Raw genomic sequence first — 20,673 nt, 5'->3', positions numbered from 1 at the left:
CATCACCACCATCCTCACCATCCTCACCATCACCACCATCCTCACCATCACCACCATCCTCACCATCACCACCATCATCCTCACCACCACCACCATCCTCACCATCACCACCATCCTCACCACCACCCTCATCACCACCACCACCATCACCACCATCCTCACCACCACCACCATCCTCACCACCACCATCCTCACCATCACCAACCTCACCACCACTATCCTCACCACCATCCTCACCACCACCATCCTCACCACCACCATCCTCACCACTACCATCCTCACCACCACCACCATCCTCACCACCAACCTCACCATCACCATCCTCACCACCACCACCATCCTCACCACCAACCTCACCATCACCATCCTCACCACCACCACCATCCTCACCACCACCACCATCCTCACCACCACCATCACCACCATCCTCACCACCACAATCCTCACCATCACCACCATCCTCACCACCGCCTTCCTCACCATCACCACCACCATCCTCACCACCACAATCCTCACCATCACCACCATCCTCACCACCACAATCCTCACCACCACCATCCTCACCACCACAATCCTCACCACCACCATAATCCTCCCCACCACCACCATCCTCACCACCACCACCACCATCACCACCACCACCACCATCATCACCACCACCATCCTCACCATCACCACCACCACAATCCTCACCACCACAATCCTCACCATCACCACCACCACCATCACCACCATCCTCACCATCACCACCACCACCATCCTCACCACCACCATCCTCACCACCACCACCATCCTCACCACCACCACCATCCTCACCACCACCACCATCCTCACCACCACCATCCTCACCATCACCACCACCACAATCCTCACCACCACAATCCTCACCACCACCATCCTCACCATCACCATCCTCACCACCACCACCACCATCACAACCACCATCCTCACCACCACCACTATCACCACCACCACCATCCTCACCACCACTATCCTCACCACCACCACTATCACCACCACCATCATCCTCACCACCACTATCCTCACCACCACCATCCTCACCATCACCATCCTCACCACCACCACCACCATCACAACCACCATCCTCACCACCACCACTATCACCACCACCATCCTCACCACCACCATCTTCCTCACCATCACCACCATCCTCACCACCATCCTCACCACCACCACCATCCTCACCACCACCACCTTCCTCACCATCACCACCACCATCCTCACCACCACCACCATCCTCACCACCACCACCATCCTCACCACCACCACCTTCCTCACCACCACCATCCTCACCACCACCATCCTCACCACCACAATCACCACCACCATCCTCACCATCACCACCATCCTCACCACCACCACCATCCTCACCACCACCATCACCACCCTCACCACCACCATCACCACCACCATCCTCACCACCATCCTCACCACCACCATCACCACCACCATCCTCACCACCACCCCCATCCTCACCATCCTCACCACCACCATCACCACCACCACCACCATAATCCTCACCACCACCATCACCACCATCCTCACCATCACCTCCTCCTCTCCGCAGGCAACTCCAGCCCCCTCGTCACCGCACCCCCAACTCGGCTCCGACACCCGGCGACGTGACGTCATTGCGACACTGTACAACATGACGTCAATGCGAGCCAGGATAACATGACGTCGCTGCACCCCAGTTCAACATGACGTCATCGCGACCCAGGACAACAAAACGTCACATCCGGCGTGCGCCCACGATCGCTTGACCCCGCGACCCCTGACTGGACATCTGTGGCAACAACAACAAAAGCTTCATAGCTCATAGAATTCCTCCTACTGCAGTATAAAAAAAATTAACCCGTAAAAACAAAGTTTTTCACTATAAATCCTTTATATGCGTGGCGGCTAGAGTCCTCTCGTCCTCTGGCTTGAGATGGCTGCCACCTATGGGTCAGATGATTGCATTGCACCATTAAGCAATTGGTAATTTAATATAAAAAAAAAACATTTCCTAAAAAGTGTAAAGTTATGGAAATTTTTTTTCACGAAAATAAATTGTCACGCACAACGAGTCTGTGTGCAAAATGTCAGCTATATTGGATCACGGGAAGTGGGTTAAAAAACGACCGAAAGATTTGCACGGTCGTAAGCAAGCAAGCGAACTTAATATAAAGGATTTTAATTTTGGAGCTTTCGTGACTGCAGGAATTATTCTTTGGTTCTTTCGGTTAAGTCACGTCTAATTTAATTTATTATTTTATCTTTAGACGTGACTTAACCGAAAGAACCAAAGAATAAAGGATTTAACAAGAAAGGTTCGGATTAAAAAAAAAACATGAACAAAGCGTATCCCGGATGTTCAGACGATGACGTCACGACACAGCGCCGTGACATGACGTCAAAAATCCGCGTTTCCAGCTTTTGAGCGAGTTTTTGTTTGACGTCACCGGGGCAGGGCAATTAGGAAATTAATTTACATCACTGGCTATGTTCGATCCTCTGCTGCATGAAGCTCCCCCCCACCCTCACACTGGGTGGTGAGACACTAGGTGGTGAGACACTGGGTAGTGAGACACTGGGTAGTGAGACACTGGGTAGTGAGACACTGCTAATGAGACACTGGGTAGTGAGACACTGGTACAGAGACACTGGTGGTGAGACACTGGGTAGTGAGACACTGGTGCACAAACACTGGGTAGTGAGACACTGCTAGTGAGACACTGGTGCAGAGACACTGGGTAGTGAGACACTGGGTAGTGAGACACTGGGTAGTGAGACACTGGGTAGTGAGACACTGGTACAGAGACACTGGGTGGCGAGACACTGGGTAGTGAGACACTGCTAGTGAGACACTGTGAGACACTGGTGCAGAGACACTGGTGCAGAGACACTGGGTGGTGAGATACTGGGTAGAGAGACACTGGTGGTGAGACACTGGGTGGTGAGACACTGGGTAGTGAGACACTGGGTAGTGAGACACTGCTAATGAGACACTGGGTAGTGAGACACTGGTACAGAGACACTGGTGGTGAGACACTGGGTAGTGAGACACTGGTGCAGAAACACTGGGTAGTGAGACACTGGGTAGTGAGACACTGGGTGGTGAGACACTGGGTAGTGAGACACTGGTGCAGAAACACTGGGTAGTGAGACACTGGGTAGTGAGACACTGGGTGGTGAGACACTGGGTAGTGAGACACTGGTGGTGAGACACTGGGTAGTGAGACACTGGTGCAGAAACACTGGGTTGTGAGACACTTGGTAATGAGACACTGGTCGTGAGACACTGGATAGTGAGACACTGGGTAGTGAGACACTGGTGCAGAAACACTGGGTAGTGAGACACTGGGTAGAGAGACACTGGGTGGTGAGACACTGGGTAGTGAGACACTGGGTAGAGAGACACTGGGTGGTGAGACACTGGTGGTGAGACACTGGGTGGTGAGACACTAGGTAGTGAGACACTGGGTAGTGAGACACTGGTGCTGAGACACTGGGTAGTGAGACACTGGGTGGTGAGACACTGGGTAATGAGACACTGGTGGTGAGACACTGGGTAGTGAGACACTGGTGGTGAGACACTAGGTGGTGAGACACTGGGTAGCGAGACACTGGGTAGTGAGACACTGCTAGTGAGACACTGGGTAGTGAGACACTGGGTAATGAGACACAGGTGGTGAGACACTGGGTAGTGAGACACTGGTAGTGACACAGGTAATGAGACACTGGTGCTGAGACACTGGGTAGTGAGACACTGCTAGTGAGACACTGCTAGTGAGACACTGGGTAGTGACAGACAGGTAATGAGACACTGGTGCTGAGACACTGGTACAGGCACTGCGTAGTGAGACACTGGTGCTGAGACACTGGGTAGTGAGACACTGCTAGTGAGACACTGCTAGTGAGACATTGGGTAGTGACACACAGGTAATGAGACACTGGTGCTGAGACACTGGTACAGCCACTTGGTAGTGCAAACCTGTGGACCCATACAGTTTTAGCCCGTATTCTTGTGCAGGGAAATTGAGTTTTCGGCTCCATACGGTGTACAGCCGTTTCAATACGGGCACCTTTTTTTTTCTCTTTGTGTTTCTCCCTCGTGATGGGACTTTGTAGGATGAACGTTGGGATTTATATGGGGCACAGGGTGACCAGGGGTGGAAAAAACCTTAATAAACCTGAACCTCATGGTTTTATTTCGATTTAAAGCTTTCGTGACTGCAGGGATTCATCTTCTTGGTTCTTTCGGTAAAGTCACGTAGAAGGGAAATAATAAAAATAAAACATAAAATAATTCTCACGACGTTTCGGCTACAACGCAAGCAGCCGTCCTCAGGTGAGGACGGCTGCTTGCGTTGTATAATTATTTTATGTTTTATTTTTATTATTTTATTATTTCCCTTCTACGTGACTTTACCGAAAGAACCAAGAAGACTCATGGTTTTATTCGCAATACTGCCAGATCAATACGTGTCCTCCGACGAGTCCATGTCATCACCCTCGGACATATAACTGCATTGGGCGAACGCTCTTGAGGTAGACCAACTTCTCCACCGAACTGGACGCCAAGCTGTCCCTGAGCTTGCTGTGCATGAAGCCCATAGTTGAGAAGTTTCGCTCCGTGGCTGTAGAACATGTCGCCAATTATGAACAGCTTGACGCTGATCTTCTGAAGATCAGGCCAGGCCACGCCGTCAGACTGCCAATATGCAACAAAGGTGTCTTACGTCCCTTGAGCAGCATAATGAATCTAAACCTGCCGGCAACCCTTCTCCTGCTGCGTCTAAATGATGTACTCGGTGAGCTGCGTAAAGAGCGCCTCTCGTCATCAACCGCTGTCTCATCTTCTTGGTTCTTTCGGTAAAGTCACGTAGAATGGAAATAATAAAATTAAAACATCATAAAATAATTCTCACGACGTTTCGGCCACAACGCAAGCAGCCGTCCTCAGGTGAAGAACAGGTCTGTCGAGAAACGTCGTGAGAATTATTTTATTATGTTTTATTTTTATTATTTTATTATTTCCATTCTACGTGACTTTACCGAAAGAACCAAGAAGATGAATCCCTGCAGTCACGAAAGCTTTAAATCGCTGTCTCATCGTCGATCGGTGTCTCCAGTAAGATGTTCTCCAGCTCTTTTTGATAAGCCGGGCTCAAGCACTCTCCAATGAAGCGAGGATCTAACAGATACGCCAGTCCATGGGGGCCTTTCCGTACATGAACTGAAAGCGACTTGCTGCCAACTTGATCAGGTAGTTGATCTCTTTAGTGCTCACATGAGCGTCTTCGTGCAGCTTGGCAAACTTCAGCAGGGTGGGCGTGAAAATCCGGTAAGAATTCAGAAACTGGTACGGAATCGGATTGATATTTGACAATCAATGCCTCGATGGGCGTGAGAATTGCAAAGGGACTTCTGCAACAGAGAGACCAAGTTGTCGCTCGTAATGATGGTCTTGATTCGCACGTGTAGTGCCGTAGATGGGCCACGCTTACAGGCAGTGGTAGACGGGGCCCATCTGCAAGGGTACCCCGTACCGCCAAGGGAGGGGCTGCCGTGCCAGCTCAAGAGGGGAGGGGCTGCTGGGGGCTCAGGACCCCAGACAACTAATCCCCTCGGCGCCACCAACGGAGGGGCTGCGGGGGATCTATGATCCCACGCAACGCCACCCCTCGATGGGCAAAGGGGCATAAAAGGGGACCTCCCCAGCCGATCGGGACCAGTCGCAGCTGAAGACCCAAGACCAGCCAGCTTAGGACCCTGGACCCCCTCGCCCCGTTGTCCTTGTAAGGGCTGGGACGCTGTGCGGGCCAGTGGTGGGACTCTGGGACTCCCGGCTCTACGCCCTTGTAAGGGCGAGGTCCGTGGAAGCCAGAGTCTAGACCCGCACCTTGGCTGGGTCGGGTCAGGTAGCCTCCCCTCGGGTAATTGTAGCTGGAGGACCCGAGAGCGTAGCCAGTGTCAGGCACGCTAGGAGTAGGCTGTGTCCGTAGGCTGTAACAGTGTATCAGGACTGTTGGAGTGGTGTATTGGAATAAAGAAGTTGCATCTACAAAGTGTCTCCGGAATCCATTACACATGCGCTTGGATTTCTGAGCTGCCGTCCCCTTGATGAAGTCGTGAGCTGTGACAATAGAATGCAGAATCCTCTCCGACGACAACAGCGTCTCGCAACAGCCTTTGATCGTTCCCCAACGTGTAGGAGCCGGCCGGACCAAAGCTTGAACGCCTGTGATCTTCTGTTCAGCCTGCAGCTGTGCCTTGAGAACGTGACTGTTGTGAAACAATTTGACCGTGTCCTTGCATCCCACGATGCACTCAAGCAGGTACTCGAACGGATAGTCGATCGGGTATGTGTGTTCCGATTGGCCGGCTTTCCTCGTCTTCGTGACAGAGAATATGTCCTTGGCCAGCAAATGCAGACCATGCGGCATACAGCCTTGGAAATAGGATGGGTGAGCCTTCGAGAGCTGTTCCATACACATTCTTGTTGGTGGATGTGTTGTCGGTGACTGCGCCAGCGAATGTAGTCTTCGGATGGGACGCCATCACACGTTGAAGATCCGAGGTGATCCAGTCAGCGTTGTGGGTCTGCTCTCCAGTGGACACCAACTCGAGAAACAACATTGTGGACGGCGATGTGACCATGTAGTCCAAAATTGGACCATTCTCGATGTTTGACCACGCATCAGATGTCAGGTAAACGGTCTTATTGTCCAGGACGGTGTCAACATTCTTCATGTCAATGTACGCCCTGTCGAGCAATGGTCCGGCCAGCAACTTCCCGTTTGGCAGCACTGCATCTGGGCGAAGGGCCTTCACAGCATCTGGGCGAAGGGCCTTCTCAACGATCACCATGTTCTCCTCCTCGACCCGCTGGAACGACGTGCCTGAGACAAAGTAATGCATTGCTATGGCCTGCTCAAACTTCTCATTCGTTCGCTTATCGAGCTTGGGTATTAGGTAATCTTTGATCGATCCTCGCTTCATCGACGAAGCATTCGATGTAGATGGAGTTAAGCTGCCGCTTGCCTACGGTGGCTTCGCCCGCTTCTTGTTCGACGCATACCAGTCGGCACGATCATCTATTTCGGTGCCATTCATTGCCCTCCGAAAAGCGGCGCATGCATTCAGGTGCCTCATCGCCAACAAGGTCTGAATTTGTAATAAGCCAGCATCAGGACTCAAGGCAGGTGAAAATAAAACGGATGTTTCTATTTGTTACTTTATTATTCATGTTTTATTTACTATACAGTATTTGTTTACAGTGTTTCATGCAAATGTACAATATTTCTTCTTGTGAGTTTTAACAATGCTTCCATTTTTTGTTGAACCGTAACGTTTTTTTATGGGCATTTAAAGACAGTACATGATTGTGTTCTGACCTACGAACTGTTCCACTTACGAACAGGCCTCAGGAACTGATTGTGTTCTTAAGTCGAGCACTGCTCGAATGTTGAACTTCTTTCGTGCCTATATTCTAGGTTATTTCAGTAAAGTCACGTAGAAGGGAAATAATATACAACAGGCGTCGGGGTCGGAATAAAACCCACGATCTCCTGCATAATAGGCGAGGGAGTTAATCTCACCAACTCTCAAGAGGCCCAGGCTGACCGTTCGCCCCCACCGACCCCCCTTGTGAACATCTGAACATGGATTCACCGTGAAGGGCTGTCGATGACCACCGGGCATGGTTTCAAGAGGACACAATCTGAGGTGTAAGTCGACGGGGAGCTGCCAGACGTGGTTCTTGCTGGAGTGCAGCCCTCTGGCCACGTCTTGAAGACAGAGAGGACGGCTTTCCATCCATGCAAAAAAGCTTCATAGGTTATCGGATTTCTCCAGGATAAATAAAGATTCTGATTATGAGTCCTTGCCACAGAGGATCCTCCAGTGTTTGACGAGTGGAGCGTCAAATCTTCCTTAAAAAAATATCCTCAAGAAGGGGATTAAGTGCTGCATAAAACTTCATTTTCAAATGTGATTTGTAACTTTCACCCTTACCCGCACGTCCGATTAGCAGGGTTGGCTGTGCATGATGCGAAAGAAGTTGAACATACATACATCAATTGTTCACTTTTAATGCGCCATTTTATTGAGGGACTGTGTGTTGTCTTGGTGTGGTCTGGGACTGTTTTTGATGTTGTTTTGCTGCCTTGCCCAAGCTTGGGAAGTTAGTGTTCTTATACAATTCGAACTTATACTTGATTTATTTCATTTATTTTTAGTGACTTGCTTACCTTTCCAATACTTTGCACTCCTATCGTGTTGCTGTACTGTTTGTTGTTGCAACTTTCTGACCTGCCCCTATTGGACATCTGTGAAAAAGAGCGTCATAACTCATTGGATTTCTCCAGGATAAATAAAGATTCTGAATCCGAATGTGTTTTCTTCACACGCACACACACACACACGCACACACGCCGCGTCTGTGAATTACGGCATATACATGTTTGGAAAAAGTCTAAGAAGTTCAGTTCGCCACGAGTGACCTCTGGTGATTCCAGAGATGTGTAGCGGCATCGTTGAGCGCTGTACGCGATTGCCACGAATTGTAGCATCTAGCAACGGCCTCGAGTCAACAGGGAGCAGAAAGGAGTCTAAGGGTGATGAGTCAGGCCGTTGGACTAAGGTAACCCTAAGGGGGCTGGGGGATAACGTCACTCCCCAGGCCCTTCCAGACGGTTCCAGAAGGGAGGAGTGACCAGGGTCGGAGTGAGTCAGAATCCAGTATAAAAGACGGTCCGCTGAACGGGTCCGGCAGTCGTCGTGCACCTGAAGACTCAAGAGCCACACTGGAGCTGCCACCTTGAAGACCTGAAGCGAAGAGCCCAAAGGGCTGAACCCAACCCCTGGCTCGGGTCGGGCCAAAAGCTTAACCAGTGAAGGGGCTAGAGCATAGTGTTAGGTAGGGTACCCGGAGGAATATCTCCCTAAGTATCGGAACGACGACTGCCGGACCCGTTCAGGGGACCGTCTTTTTTATTGAATTCTGGCTCACTCCGCCCCTGGCCACTTCTCCCTTCTGGAATCGTCTGGAAGGGCCCGGGGAGTGACGTTATCCCCCAGCCCCTTTCCTGGGGGTCTGGGGGTTTGTACCTGTGGTCCTGAGCTGCCTTAGGGTTACCTTAGCCCAGGGGTCGGCAACCAAAATAACAAGAAGAGCCATTTCTTTCCAATTCGGTACAAAATTCAGTATTTAAAGAGCCGCAATGCATCTATGTACATACTGTACATACGTACATATCGTCAAGAAGCAGCCCGTAAAGAGCCGCATGCGGCTCCGGAGCCGTAGGTTGCCGACCCCTGCCTTAGCCCAACGGCCTGACTCATCACCCTTCTGCTGCCTGTTGACTCGAGGCCGTTGCTACAGACTACAAGTATTGGCAATCGCGTACAGCCCTCAACAATGCCGTTACAGATGTATCATTTGACCATAATCCCCACTCCTCATCTCACACCAAGCGTGAGGAACATCTAGCAGATTTCCAGACCACGCGGGTTTGTACCCGTGTCACTGTCCTCCTGCTGCTGCCTAATGTTTGATGACGTTGCTTTCTGCTCCTTGTGGGACCTCTCGTGCTGACACAGGCTGTCCAACTCCATGAATTCCTCGCCACACTCTGAACACAGCAGTGGCTTCTGCTCCTTGTGAGTCCTCTCGTGCCGATGCAGGCTGTCCAACTCCGTGAACGCCTCGCCGCAGTCTGAACACAGCAGTGGCTTCTGCTCCGTGTGAGACCGCTCGTGCTGACGCAGGCTGTCCAACTCCGTGAATGCCTCGCCGCAGTCTGAACACAGCAGTGGCTTCTGCTCCTTGTGAGTCCTCTCGTGCCGACGCAGGCTGTCCAGTTCCGTGAACGCCTCGCCGCACTCTGCACACAGCAGTGGCTTCTGCTCCTTGTGAGACTGCTCGTGCCGACGCAGGCTGTCCAGCTCCGTGAACTCATCGCCGCACTCGGAGCAAGCGTGCGGCTTGTCGTCGGCGTGCGTCTTCTCGTGCGTACGGAGGGCGCCCAGCCTGGTGTACGACCTCTCGCATCGCTTGCACTTGTAGCCTTTCCTCTTGCGCAGGTGAACCCTTTGGTGGCTGCGCAGGTCCTTGGCGTGCGTGAACGACTTGTCGCACACCGTGCACACGTACGGCCTCTCCTCGGCGTGCGTCGCCTCGTGGCGCTCAAGGAACCCCAGGTTGGCGTACGCCTTGCCGCACGCGTCGCACTCGAACGGCTTCTTGCCGTTGTGCACCGCCCGGTGGCTCTGAACGCTCTCCGGGCTGGCGAACACCTTGCTACACACGGGGCACTTGTAGGTCTTCTCGGAGGTGTGCGACTTCTCGTGCGTTTTGAGGGTGCCGGAGTGCGCGAAAACCTTGCCACACGTAGCGCACTTGTAGGGCTTCTCGCCCGTGTGCGTCCGCTTGTGCTTGTTGAGCGGTCCCATCTCGGTGAAGGCCTTGTCGCACACGGCGCACTTGTAGGGCTTCTCGCCCGTGTGGATCCTCTCGTGGTTGCTGAGCGTGCGCCGGCAGTAGGTGCTGTAGGAGCACCACCCGCACTGGTAGTACTCCACCTCGGTCTGCCGCCCGTGCTTCTTCATGTGGTCCTGCAACGCCGCGTGGCTGATGAGCACCCACTTGCACAGGGGGCACTGCAGCAGCTTCCCCTCGTCCGACATCGCGCCCTGCAAGCGGGGGCGGGGGGGGGGGCGGTACAAGCACGCGCGTGTTCACGTGTTTACGTGCTCGCGTTGGGACATCCTCGGCACCGTACCCAGCCAACCACCGGGAAAAGACAAACTAAACGCAAAAAAGAAAGTTGATGCGGCGTTCATGAACACGGTCCCACGGGTGTGCGGCCGGACAATCTACGCCGAGTGCGGCAATGCAATTGCAGCAGAGTGACCGTGTGCTCAACAATCAGAAAGACCCGTTATGTTGCAAGCGAGTTGTCCGCATAGTCGTAAGCCGATTGGCCATGGAGAGGCTGAATAATCGATCGGCTCAGAATGGTTCTGCATGCAGAGAGCTAATAGTCTCCACAGGTGTGGGTGATTGAATCCCCCGTAGGTGATGAGTCGAATCAACCAATTGGCTGGGAGCAGTGAATAGGCAGGGGAGCTATATATATAGGAGGAAGCACAAAGCCAAAGGGTGGAGCAGCTTGAATGCAGCAGGACCATAGCACAGGAGGACATCACACGGCCTGCCAGCGACCAGCACAGAGGTGTTGGCGTTATAGGAAGAACCAGTCGGGGGGGGGGGGGGGGAGACTAACTTAATCATTTTACATCCACTATAAAAGTTGAGTGTGTCCTATGGGTAGCGGGAAAGCCTAAGGGGGTTTTGTTTTTTTCAACGGTTTTATTTAACTTCACTTGTGTTTGTCGCGGTCAAATCTTGTAATCAAAATTAGTCTACTTCCTGTGGTCCAATCAATTCCAAATTTAGCACACGTACTCAGATCCGGAGACAATGCATGCCTGTATCAAAATCGGCATCAAATCATCAATTAATGGCCTCCTTTCAAGCAATTACAATGTTTGTATGGACGCCTTATTAATGGCATATTTTTGTGTAGGTCAAAAACGCCGCGGTCCCTAAACTGTGGAATCGGCTCGCACAAAAAGTTATTAATAAAACCGTTGTTTTTAAAAAACTTTTTTAAAGGAGTTTATTTCCCCGCTCTGTTCTCCAGGGAGCCTGGTGGGGGAGCCACCTCAGGAGCAGAATTGAGCGAGCAAGGGAGTGGTCTGGTGGCCTGCCCAGAGTCCTCCGAGTGCGCCTGCCTTCAGGTGTCGCGCTATACCCAGAGTTTCCCGGAGAGGAAAACCTGGCACCGGTTGTGGGCGTCCATAGCGTTGCGGTCGGGCATGTGAAGCTGTATTTCGGCATATTGATAGCGCATGTTCTGAACCTTGGGTTTTACCGAAAGAATGAACTGTGGACACATGGTGATGGTTGTACGGTACGATGTGGAACTGAACGTGCCTAATAACTAATTTAGGGTGAGGTGAGCAAGGTTTGTGTGTGTGCAAGTGGGACCTCTCTAGCTGTTGTGCAGAAAGTCACAGCTATTTGTCCAGGGGCTTCCCCTGGACTCAAAGAGTTCATCAGCCCTAAATGTAGGCGAAGATAGTGCCAGGCTGACGGTGTTTGCACTGTCATTCAGGGGGGTTCTACTGGTATAGTAGTGTAGTGGTTATGCGCAGATCATCGGTTGTCTGGCGGCTTCGAGGTGGGAGAAGGGGGGATCTCAGAGTTAAAAAAATGCCGGATAATCATTTATCGTCATTTAAAAAAATGGTTTATTGTTGCACATTGTATAGCCTTCTGTTTCAGGTGTTTGTTTTATTGTTTTAAGTCAGTTTTTAATGTGTCAAATTGGCATAAATAAACCTAAATAAGACCAAAAATATATCCTACTGTAAAAAGCAACCTGTGTTTGCTACTAACTGGAAGGCATTCCATGCTGTCTTTTCCTTGCCACGCAGTCCACTGTCAAATGCATAATCTCGAAGAAGTTAACGAATATCTGAGGACCAACAGAGACACCTTCCTTTATCTTAGCTTCACTTAACCTTGGAAAATTTCCACGGAGGTACTTGAAAGCTGCATGCGTTTTGTCCATGGCTTTGACAAAGTTCTTCATAAGATCCAGCTTGATGTGTAAGGGTGGTAACAACATCTTCCTTGATTCAACAAGTGGTGAATGCTGAACAATTTTCCTCCCAGGCTCCAATGACTGTCGTAGTGGCCAATGTATCTTGATGTCGTGGGAATCTCTCGCACGACTATCCCATTCGCAGAAAAAACAGCGGTACTTTATGTATCCAGTCTGCAGACCAAGCAAGGGAGCAATAACCTTAAAATTTCCACAAAGCTGCCACTGATGTTGGTCATAGTTTCTGCACCTCAAAAGTTGTTTCATGTTGTCATAGGTTTCCTTCATATGGACTGCATGACCAACTGAAATTGATGGCAAAACATTGCCATTATGCAGCAAAACAGCTTTAAGACTCATCTTCGATGAATCAATGAACAGTCTCCACTCATCTGGATCATTAACGATGTTGAGGGCTGCCATCAAACCATCGATGTTGTTTCAGGCTACAAGATCACCTTCCACGAGGAAGAATGGGACAAGATCCTTTTGATGGTCACAGAACATGGAAACCCAAACATCACCTGCCAGGAGATTCCATTGCTGCAGTCTGAAGGCCAACATCTCTGCCTTACTCTGGGGTAGTTCCACATCCCTGACAAGGTCTTTCAGTTCATCTTGTGTTATGAGGTGTGGTTCAGAGGAGGATGGGTGAAAATTTGGTTCATGTGACCTTGATGGTTCAGGACCAGAAGTTTCTTCCTCTTCCTCGTCTGACTCGTGAGTGATTCTGGTGCATCAGGAACCGGCAGTCCTTCTCCGTGGGGTACTGGGCGTATAGCTGATGGACTGTTTGGATAATGCACTTCTTCTTTGACACACCTTCCCCAACCGGAGGCGCCATGCAGAAGTAACAATTGCTGATATGATCTGTTGGCTCTCTCCAAATCCTTGGCACTGCAAAAGGCATAGATTTCCTTTTCCTGTTTAACTGGTGAAGATGTGTTGCACAAGTGTTGCAGCATGTGTGGGGCCCACATCTTGTCCTGATCTCCAATTTTGCAGCCAAAATAAAGGTGATAAGTCTTCTTGGATCTTTCGGTAAAGTCACGTAGATGGGAAGTCTGTCTCCCCGACAGACCTGGTCTTCACCTGAGGACGGCTGCTTGCGTCTGAAATCATTCAGACGCTGTCTCCCCGACAGACCTGGTCTTCACCTGAGGACGGCTGCTTGCGTTGTGGCCGAAACGTCGTGAGAATTATTTTGTTTTATTTTTATTATTTTATTACTTCCCTTCTACGTGACTTTACCGAAAGAACCAAGAAGATGAATCCCTGCAGTCACGAAAGCTTTAAATCGAAATTTAAAGGTGATAAGCTTTCTTAACCATAGTGGTTATACTGCACTTTTGTGATGCAAAAGTCACTTCACCACAAACATAGCATAAGTTATCTGCTTTATTCACACAAGTACCAGGCATCTCTGTTCACTTTTGCCAAACAGAAATGTGTCCCTTTGCAAAACCAAACACTGACAAATAAGAGAGCATGACACTGTCTGATTTCGAGAGCTGATATAGGGTAATTTGTTCAGCAGAGGGATGTAAGCCTAGTGATGATTGCATCATCCATGACTTCTAGGAATAACATGATGTAATTCATATCATGCATGATACAATACCAGGTTCAGATTGCACCATTCATTGTTTTGCTGAAAAAGCAAGTACTGTCCAAACCCAGCCATAGATTTATCCATAGATCCAGTCAAAATGTATTTTAGTCATTTCTGGTTTCAATTTAGATCCCTTCTCTTTAGAACTCACTTATCCTCCGCCATTCCCAAGTCAAGGGTCGTATATACTGACCCAGTAGCATATCTTGAAAACTAGACCCAATCAATTTTAATCATCATTTTCATTCTCAGTGACCCAGAATTAGTAACGTTGGACAACATTTATTTCGGAAGCATTTTGGCTGTATACCAGTGTATAATTTGGAGCCTGCAGATACCAATACGTATGGATAATGTAGTTGCAGATACTATCAGTTACACTGTGTATGTAATGCATGCCACAAATGTTAATTCCTTTTCGAAATATGTGGTAAAATTTCTGAGAAAATCGTAGTGCATGAAATCAGCCTCTTGTGTTTTTCAGCTCCCCATCTGTGCTACGAATTCATCAGTGCCTCTGAAGGATGCCGGGTGATCCCCCACATTTCCAGAAGTGACGACTTCTGCCTGTGGGCTATCAATGGCAGCTACAATGATAAAGTCAGCATTTTCCTGGAATTAAGCGAAGGTTTGTTTAATTCGACTCACCCCAGAACCACTATTATGCATGCAGATACGAGGAACATATCCGTGTGAAGTGCTTTAAATTGAAGGTCTCGCCGTGTTTATGTACCTAATGCCGCTGTTTCGTCGCATCTGTTACAGCCCATCAGAGCAGAACGGCACGGAGGACTGCTCCTCGAGAAATATGGGGGGTGCAGTCATGTCAAATAGATACGGCAGCCAGTTGGATATACAGAGATATTTCTGCCGCATCGGGTCCATGAATAAGACCCTGCAAGGCCGTCCTGTCATTGCCATTTATCTTCTAGGGCTTCAGCGAACAACATTCAACATTTAGTAGAAGGTTTGAAGGTATTACTCAAGTGTCAAGATTGCACTCACCATCTTCAAAATCCTCTACAGACTCGCTCCTCCCTCATCTAGCTTTGCCCCCCTCCATGCACTCTCTGCTCCAGCAACCAACGCTTCCTGATTTTAAGCTTACAGTCGCGGCGGCGAGATGTTAACTACCTCGCCTGGTATACAGGAGGTCGTGGGTTCGATCCCGACCCCAACTCCTGCTGTATATTTGGAGTTTGCATGCCTCTCTCCCTCCATGGTGGCGTGGATTTTTTTACAGGTCCTCCTGTTTCTTTTCCCCCTTCACATTTAGAAAGATGCATTTAGAGTATATGGCTACCGCTATAAATTTCCACAGGATGATAAGCCACTTCGTTGAGCTATAAATTTGTGATGGCTTGTGATGGCCAGGTCGCTTCTGAAAAAGAGCGATATTGCTCAGTGGGCCATTACCTGGTAAAGTAAAAACGTGGTTTAGTTTTAGTCAACACGCTTTGTCGGAGGTGACTCATTATTGTCCAATGCCCTCATTGACGAGAATTCCCTCCTGTGCCGTTGATTCCCTGCCCACCGTTCAAGTACAGGCCAGAGGTCGCAACCGGGTACCCGATACCCGTACCCTACCCGATACCCGGCCGGGTACGGGTACCCGTTTGCGACCCTGGTGCGGCCGGGTACGGGTATGGGTAGACCGTGAGTCACTGGTGAGTAACCGTTTGTCACTCATTTCCCAACGTCTTGTCTCTTCTCACAATTCAAGTTCCTAGAATCAACCCACCCACGTCTGCAAACATGGCTTCATCCCAGAGGTCGCAATCAGGTACCCGATACCCGTACGGGTACGGCCGGGTACGGGTACCTGTTTGCGACCCTGGTGCGGCCGGGTACGGGTACGGGTAAGGAATCAAAACCCGTTTGCGACCTCTGGTCCAGGCTCAAGACTTTCCTTTTTCCTCTGTCCATGACCGACTACCTCTCCGTCAAAATGTTTCCATTGTTCTGCACCCGTCCTGACGTTCTTAGACATGGCATACATTGAAATTTGTATTGCAATTTGTAATGTTCTGTGTTTCACAGAGGTGGAGTTTGGTGGTCTCAAACAGAGCAAAGCACTTCACAGAGGGATCACAAATATACTTCCTTTCACTCGATTTTTCTCAAACAAATAAAGACAGGGGGACTATAATACAATACATCTTCACTTATCTGTGATGATATGCTTGACTGGCACTCAAGTATTTCACGAATAATAGTTTTTAATTATTAACCCTAACCCTAACCTAACACAACCCTAACCTAACTTAACCCTAACCTATATTTAATGAGCGCTTTCACTCAATGCGCTTGACATAGCTTACAAAACGATAACAGAATGAAATTAAGTACAGGGACTCCTCAACTTATAAACATTCGACTTTGGAACTTTCAGAGATACGAACAAAGCTTTCCGTATGTCCACAGCCCACAGAGGTTCAATATTGGTGTCCTTTGTTTACCCAGGTGAGAACCCACTGAAGTTCACTATTGGTGTCCTATATTTAACCATGTGATAGACCATACGGTTTCATTATTGGTGCCATTTAATTAACCAGGTGAGAGTCCACTGAGGTTCACTGTTGGTGTCCTTTATTTAGCCAGGTGAGACCCCATCGAGGTTCACTGTTATTGTCCTTGACGACAAACCTGTCAACCCCTTATCAGTGCCCTACCTTATTACAGACCAATTCGGACCTCATTGGTCACCCCGTTTCCCCGTAGAAATCTCAACGTTCATCCTACAAAGCCACTCTACACTACACTATACACAACACTATACACTACACTACTCTGTACACAACACTATACACTACACTATACACTACACTATACACTACACTATACACTACACACTACACTATACAATACACTACTATACACTACACTATACACTACACTATACACTACTATACACTACACTATACTACACACTACACTACTCTGTACACTACACTATACATTACTACATACCTGTCAAACCCTTATCAGTGCACTACCTTATTACAGACCAATTCAGACCTCATTGGTCACCCCGTTCCCCTTATAAATATCAAGGTTCATCCTACAAAGTCTCATCACCACAAGGGAGAAACACAAACAAATAAACACATTTTTTTTGCCCGTATTGAAACGGCTGTACGCCGTATGGTCCTGAAAGCTAAATTTCCCTTTACAAGAATATGTGGTAAACCATATAGTTTGACAGGTATGGTAGTGTAGTGTGTAGTGTAGTGTGCAGTGTATAGTGCAGTGTGTAGTGCAGTGTGTAGTGTATAGTGTAGTGTATAGTGCAGTGTGTAGTGTATAGTGCAGTGTGTAGTGTATTGTGTAGTGTATAGTGTTATAGTGCAGTGTATAGTGCAGTGTGTATAGTGTAGTGTATAGTGCAGTGTGTAGTGTATAATGCAGTGTATAGTAGTGTAGTGTATAGTGTAGTGTATAGTGCAGTGTGTAGTGTATAGTGCAGTGTATAGTGCAGTGTGTAGTGTATAGTGCAGTGTGTAGTGTATAGTGTATAGTGTAGTGTATAGTGCAGTGTGTAGTGTATAGTGCAGTGTGTAGTGTATAGTGCAGTGTGTAGTGTATAGTGTAGTGTATAGTGCAGTGTGTAGTGTATAGTGCAGTGTGTAGTGCAGTGTGTAGTGTATAGTGCAGTGTGTAGTGCAGTGTGTAGTGTATAGTGCAGTGTGTAGTGCAGTGTGTAGTGTATAGTGTATAGTGTAGTGTATAGTGCAGTGTGTAGTGTATAGTGTAGTGTATAGTGCAGTGTGTAGTGTATAGTGCAGTGTGTAGTGCAGTGTGTAGTGTATAGTGCAGTGTGTAGTGTATAGTGCAGTGTGTAGTGTATAGTGCAGTGTGTAGTGCAGTGTGTAGTGTATAGTGCAGTGTGTAGTGTATAGTGCAGTGTATAGTGCAGTGTGTAGTGTATAGTGTAGTGTATAGTGCAGTGTGTAGTGCAGTGTATAGTGCAGTGTGTAGTGTATAGTGTAGTGTATAGTGCAGTGTGTAGTGTATAGTGTAGTGTATAGTGCAGTGTGTAGTGTATAGTGTAGTGTATAGTGCAGTGTGTAGTGCAGTGTGTAGTGTATAGTGCAGTGTATAGTGTAGTGTATAGTGTAGTGTATAGTGTAGTGTATAGTGCAGTGTGTAGTGTATAGTGCAGTGTATAGTGCAGTGTGTAGTGTATAGTGCAGTGTATAGTGCAGTGTGTAGTGTATAGTGCAGTGTGTAGTGTATAGTGTAGTGTATAGTGCAGTGTGTAGTGTATAGTGCAGTGTGTAGTGCAGTGTGTAGTGTATAGTGCAGTGTGTAGTGCAGTGTGTAGTGTATAGTGCAGTGTGTAGTGTATAGTGTAGTGTATAGTGCAGTGTGTAGTGTATAGTGCAGTGTATAGTGCAGTGTGTAGTGTATAGTGCAGTGTGTAGTGTATAGTGTAGTGTATAGTGCAGTGTGTAGTGTATAGTGCAGTGTATAGTGCAGTGTGTAGTGTATAGTGCAGTGTGTAGTGCAGTGTGTAGTGTATAGTGCAGTGTGTAGTGCAGTGTGTAGTGTATAGTGTAGTGTATAGTGCAGTGTGTAGTGTATAGTGTAGTGTATAGTGCAGTGTATAGTGTAGTGTATAGTGCAGTGTGTAGTGTATAGTGTAGTGTATAATGCAGTGTATAGTAGTGTAGTGTATAGTGTAGTGTATAGTGCAGTGTGTAGTGTATAGTGCAGTGTATAGTGCAGTGTGTAGTGTATAGTGCAGTGTGTAGTGTATAGTGTAGTGTATAGTGCAGTGTGTAGTGTATAGTGCAGTGTGTAGTGCAGTGTGTAGTGTATAGTGCAGTGTATAGTGCAGTGTGTAGTGTATAGTGCAGTGTGTAGTGTATAGTGTAGTGTATAGTGCAGTGTGTAGTGTATAGTGTAGTGTGTAGTGCAGTGTGTAGTGTATAGTGCAGTGTGTAGTGCAGTGTGTAGTGTATAGTGCAGTGTGTAGTGTATAGTGTAGTGTATAGTGCAGTGTGTAGTGTATAGTGCAGTGTGTAGTGTATAGTGTAGTGTATAGTGCAGTGTGTAGTGTATAGTGCAGTGTGTAGTGCAGTGTGTAGTGTATAGTGCAGTGTGTAGTGTATAGTGCAGCGTATAGTGCAGTGTGTAGTGTATAGTGCAGTGTGTAGTGCAGTGTGTAGTGTATAGTGCAGTGTGTAGTGTATAGTGTAGTGTATAGTGTAGTGTATAGTGTAGTGTATAGTGCAGTGTGTAGTGTATAGTGCAGTGTGTAGTGCAGTGTGTAGTGTATAGTGCAGTGTGTAGTGTATAGTGTAGTGTATAGTGCAGTGTGTAGTGTATAGTGCAGTGTGTAGTGTATAGTGTAGTGTATAGTGCAGTGTGTAGTGTATAGTGCAGTGTGTAGTGTATAGTGTAGTGTATAGTGTAGTGCATAGTGTAGTGTATAGTGCAGTGTGTAGTGTATAGTGCAGTGTATAGTGTATAGTGCAGTGTGTAGTGCTGCAGTACGCAACATATCTGTCAACCCCTTATCAGTGCCTGCCTTATTACAGACCAATTCAGACCCCCACCACGTCCACCACCACCACCACTGCCACCACCATGTCCACCACCACCGCCACCACGACCACCACCACCACCACCACCACGTCCACCACCACCACCACCGTGTCCACCACCGCCACCACGACCACCACCGCCACCACGACCACCACCACCACCACCACCATGTCCACCACCGCCACCACGACCACCACCACCACCACGTCCACCACCACCACCACCACCACCACCGTCGTCACCTCTCACCGTGTGGAGACTTATTGTCCACCACCACGTCCACCACCACCACGGTCGTCACCTCTCATCGTGTGGAGACTGATTGTCCACCACCACGTTCACCACCACCACCGTCATCACCTCTCACCGTGTGGAGACTGATTGTCCACCACCACCACCGCCTCCACCACCGTCGTCACCTCTCACCGTGTGGAGACTGATTGTCCACCACCACGTCCACCACCACCACCGTCGTCACCTCTCACCGTGTGGAGACTGATTGTCCACCACCACCGCCTCCACTACCACCGTCGTCACCTCTCACCGTGTGGAGACTGATTGTCCACCACCACCACCACGTCCACCACCACCACCGTCGTCACCTCTCACCGTGTGGAGACTGATTGTCCACCACCACGTCCACCACCACCACCGTCGTCACCTCTCACCGTGTGGAGACTGATTGTCCACCTCCACCGCCTCCACCGTCGTCAGCCCCCCGACTCTCTCAACCCGGCATCGGCAACCGCTGGCTCCTCCTCCCCTCCCGGGTGACACGACGTCATCGCCACACCACGAGCGGTGACGTCAAAATTCCACGTCGGCGGTTTG

The 20,673-nt window shown here is 49.0% G+C and overlaps 1 protein-coding gene across 1 annotated transcript in view; it reads right to left on the bottom strand.

Annotated features, from left to right (window-relative positions):
• LOC144948246 (uncharacterized) overlaps nt 1-20,605 on the bottom strand; it is a 41,336-nt gene extending 20,731 nt beyond the window's left edge. Inside the window, exons 1-6 of the mRNA XM_078877670.1 lie at nt 20,511-20,605; nt 9,501-10,701; nt 6,571-6,908; nt 5,212-5,323; nt 4,546-4,643; nt 1,567-1,704 (exon numbers count right to left, since the gene is read on the bottom strand). Coding sequence (XP_078733796.1) covers nt 1,567-1,704; nt 4,546-4,643; nt 5,212-5,323; nt 6,571-6,908; nt 9,501-10,695 — 1,881 coding nt within the window. The 5' untranslated portion in view covers nt 10,696-10,701; nt 20,511-20,605. The remainder of the gene's footprint in view (nt 1-1,566; nt 1,705-4,545; nt 4,644-5,211; nt 5,324-6,570; nt 6,909-9,500; nt 10,702-20,510) is intronic.
• Between the last annotated feature and the right edge of the window lie 68 nt (nt 20,606-20,673).

The sequence above is a fragment of the Lampetra fluviatilis genome, chromosome 48, assembly GCF_964198595.1.
Source record: "Lampetra fluviatilis chromosome 48, kcLamFluv1.1, whole genome shotgun sequence".
Taxonomy (NCBI): Eukaryota; Metazoa; Chordata; class Hyperoartia; order Petromyzontiformes; family Petromyzontidae; genus Lampetra; species Lampetra fluviatilis.
The sequence above is the reverse complement of the archived record's forward strand: the minus strand, read 5'-3'. Positions and strand labels throughout refer to the sequence as shown.